At 43.2% G+C, this 2670-nt stretch overlaps 1 protein-coding gene across 2 annotated transcripts in view; it reads left to right on the top strand.

Moving 5' to 3' along the window:
* Positions 1–966, top strand: part of negr1 (neuronal growth regulator 1) — a 123319-nt gene extending 122353 nt beyond the window's left edge. For both annotated transcript variants that reach the window (XM_071902999.2, XM_071902998.2), the window contains one exon: positions 866–966. In XM_071902999.2, coding sequence (XP_071759100.1) covers positions 866–966 — 101 coding nt within the window. The remainder of the gene's footprint in view (positions 1–865) is intronic.
* The last annotated feature ends 1704 nt before the right edge of the window (positions 967–2670 follow it).

The following is a 2670-nucleotide window of genomic DNA, read 5'->3' as shown; positions in this document are numbered from 1 at the left end:
ACGCGAGGTCCACATCAGAGGCGTTACATCGTGAACTAATTACATGGCCGTGTAAATAGAGGCACCCTGCTGATATGGGCTGTGCACCACATGATTTCCCCCAGGTAGAGCCGTGCCTGTTTGTACCGCCATGCTGGGCCCTGTGTGTGTGTGTGTGTGTGTGTGTGTATGGGCATGCAATGCGTGCGCGTGTCCATGCAGGTGTGTGTGTGATGACTGAGAGGATGTTTGCAACCTACAAGGTGTATTTTTTTATTGAGCTAAAAGTGTGAGGCTGTGTAGAGGAGGAGAGCGGGCGGTGGAGTAGCCCTTCCAAATGAAAGGCTGCCCTCTCTCCCTCTCCACCCGCCCGCCCCCCTCCACCCCCACCCCTCCTGACGCAGCTCTCCAGAGAGACCTGTTCATATTACTGTCGCTGTCTGCTGGTCAGAGAAACACAAATAGCGGAAAACAAAGCTGCCTGCCATAAGAATGTGAAGAAAAGACCTCGGCGTAGCCCTCATCTATCCTCCTCACTCCATCGCTGCCTTTTTTTTTTTCCGTGCCACTAATATTAAAGGGGGAAAGGGGGAATGAGTGCTTTGACACCAGGCTAGAAAAGGATGGGCGAGGGAGGAAAGTATTTTAGAATAGTTTAGGATGCAGCACTGCGACAGCGTTGCCCGGTGTTGTGAAATACCGAGTTTTCTCGATGGAGAAAGCAGCTCGAATCAGCAGCAGTAGTAATTGCGTTTCGTTTTGGTTTTTTTACACTCTCGTTTGGAAGAAACATACGAAGCCGACTGCGGGTTTTGCGAACGGTGGGTGTGGCGGAGTGAAAGTGCAATCACAACTAATCAGAGCTTCTCTTGTTTCCTGCCCACAGCCCCAAACACTGCACCCTATGGGAGCACAGGAAGTGCGCAAGTCCCGCTGGCCTGCCGGTACCTGGTCCTGGCTCTCTCCTCCTTCATCAGCGTGTACTAGCAGAGGGCGGCCCAAACACAATGACTGTCAAGAGCATTTATGAATCCTTTTTGACACTGCTGATGGCTGGAATCCAATCTGGTACAGTTTGTTTGAAAGCCGTGATGGGGAAAATAATCAGCGTTACTTTGTGTGGGGATTTTTTTTTTTTTTTTTTTTTGCTTTTCAGTGAAATTTCTCTCATGTAAATACTATGATATGAGATGTTTTTTTTAATTATTATTTCTTCTCTTTGTTTTTTTGTTTGTTTTTTTTCTATTCTGATTGATTGACCACCTTGTGAATCAGTGCTCATGCCAACCCCCCCCACCCCCCCATCCCGCCCTACCCCCACCCATATCGAAGACCTCCCCCCCAAAGCTCCCAAATGCGTTACTTTCATGCCTCTCTCTCTCCCCCTCTCTCTCTCTCTCTCTCTCTCTCTCTCTCTCTCTCTGGGAGTTGATGGCGCGAAATTGACATTTTCATCTCTGTTTTTGTAAATGGCTAAAAAGAAGCAATTGTGCCAAGTCTCTCAAGTACACACAATTACCATACCAATGTTGTATTCAGTATTGAATGTATTATGGGTTGTTGGACAAAGGAAAGACATATATTTAGATTCCTAACAATACAAATTATGATTATGGAGTGCGCTTAAAAAAAAAAAAAAACAAGAAAAAAAGAAGAAAAAAGAAAAGAACAAAAAAGGCAGGACTTTTTCAGGATCTGTGTTGTCATGATTACTCAATAGATGGATGAACAATGTGGAAGGTGTGCTTTGTTGTATTCTGAAATGGGTCCTTCAATTACTATGCCTGCCTAACATCTTTGATCAGGCAGCCGTCAAAGTAGCAAAGTATACTGTATTGTATCTTTATATTTTAATATAGTGTAGGCTTTTGTTTAAAGTGGGACCAGCTCTTCTCATTTGACCAAGAACATTACCCATCGATATGGAACCAGAACACAGTTCACGACTTTGTACAGAATGAAGGGAGGAACATCGCTGCCCTATGTTTACATGCTTTTCTTGGAAAAAAAACAACAAAAAAGTATTATATTCTCCATGCTTTTTTTCAGTGAGTCCACCTAGGTGAATGTCACGACAGTTAAAGTGTTGCAGTTGAGAAGAAATACAGGAAATTGTTTATATTATACCTTGGGAAAAAAAACAACGATGTGCCCCGAGCAGAGCCCAAATGTCTTCTTTCTCTTAAAGATGCGGTTTGTATGTTTTTTGGAAAGGCGTCACCTCCAGTGGGCGTTTGTGTAGGCATTTTGTCTCTGATGTTGCTGTCTACCTACTCATCATCTTCTGGCTAAATAACCTTAGCTGCACAAGTTGCTTGACCGTGATAGGCTGCGTCCCTCTGAGACAGATTTACAGGTTTTTGAATTTTTGCCATCTGACTTTGACACTGGATTGTGAAAAACTGCAGTAAGGTAAAGCGTGTTCTCCAGTGAAAGATTTTTTCACAGAACTATAACATGTCATTCAATATATTTCCATACTTAAAATATCTTACAAACTGTCTCTTTAAGGGTAAATTTATCTATTTCATCTGTACCAATTAACAAATAATGAGTTTCAGGAGAGCCAAAGGCCACTTAACGAAGGTTTCAGGAAAATCCACCAAAATGTTAAGTGGTAGACGCTTCAACAAGGAAAGAAAATCATGTGCTTGGTTGAGTACATGATCTCCAAAAGAGTACGACAATGAA

Source organism: Centroberyx gerrardi, chromosome 9, assembly GCF_048128805.1.
Source record: "Centroberyx gerrardi isolate f3 chromosome 9, fCenGer3.hap1.cur.20231027, whole genome shotgun sequence".
NCBI classification, from domain to species: domain Eukaryota; kingdom Metazoa; phylum Chordata; class Actinopteri; order Beryciformes; family Berycidae; genus Centroberyx; species Centroberyx gerrardi.
This window is presented reverse-complemented; position numbering and strand designations above follow the sequence as displayed.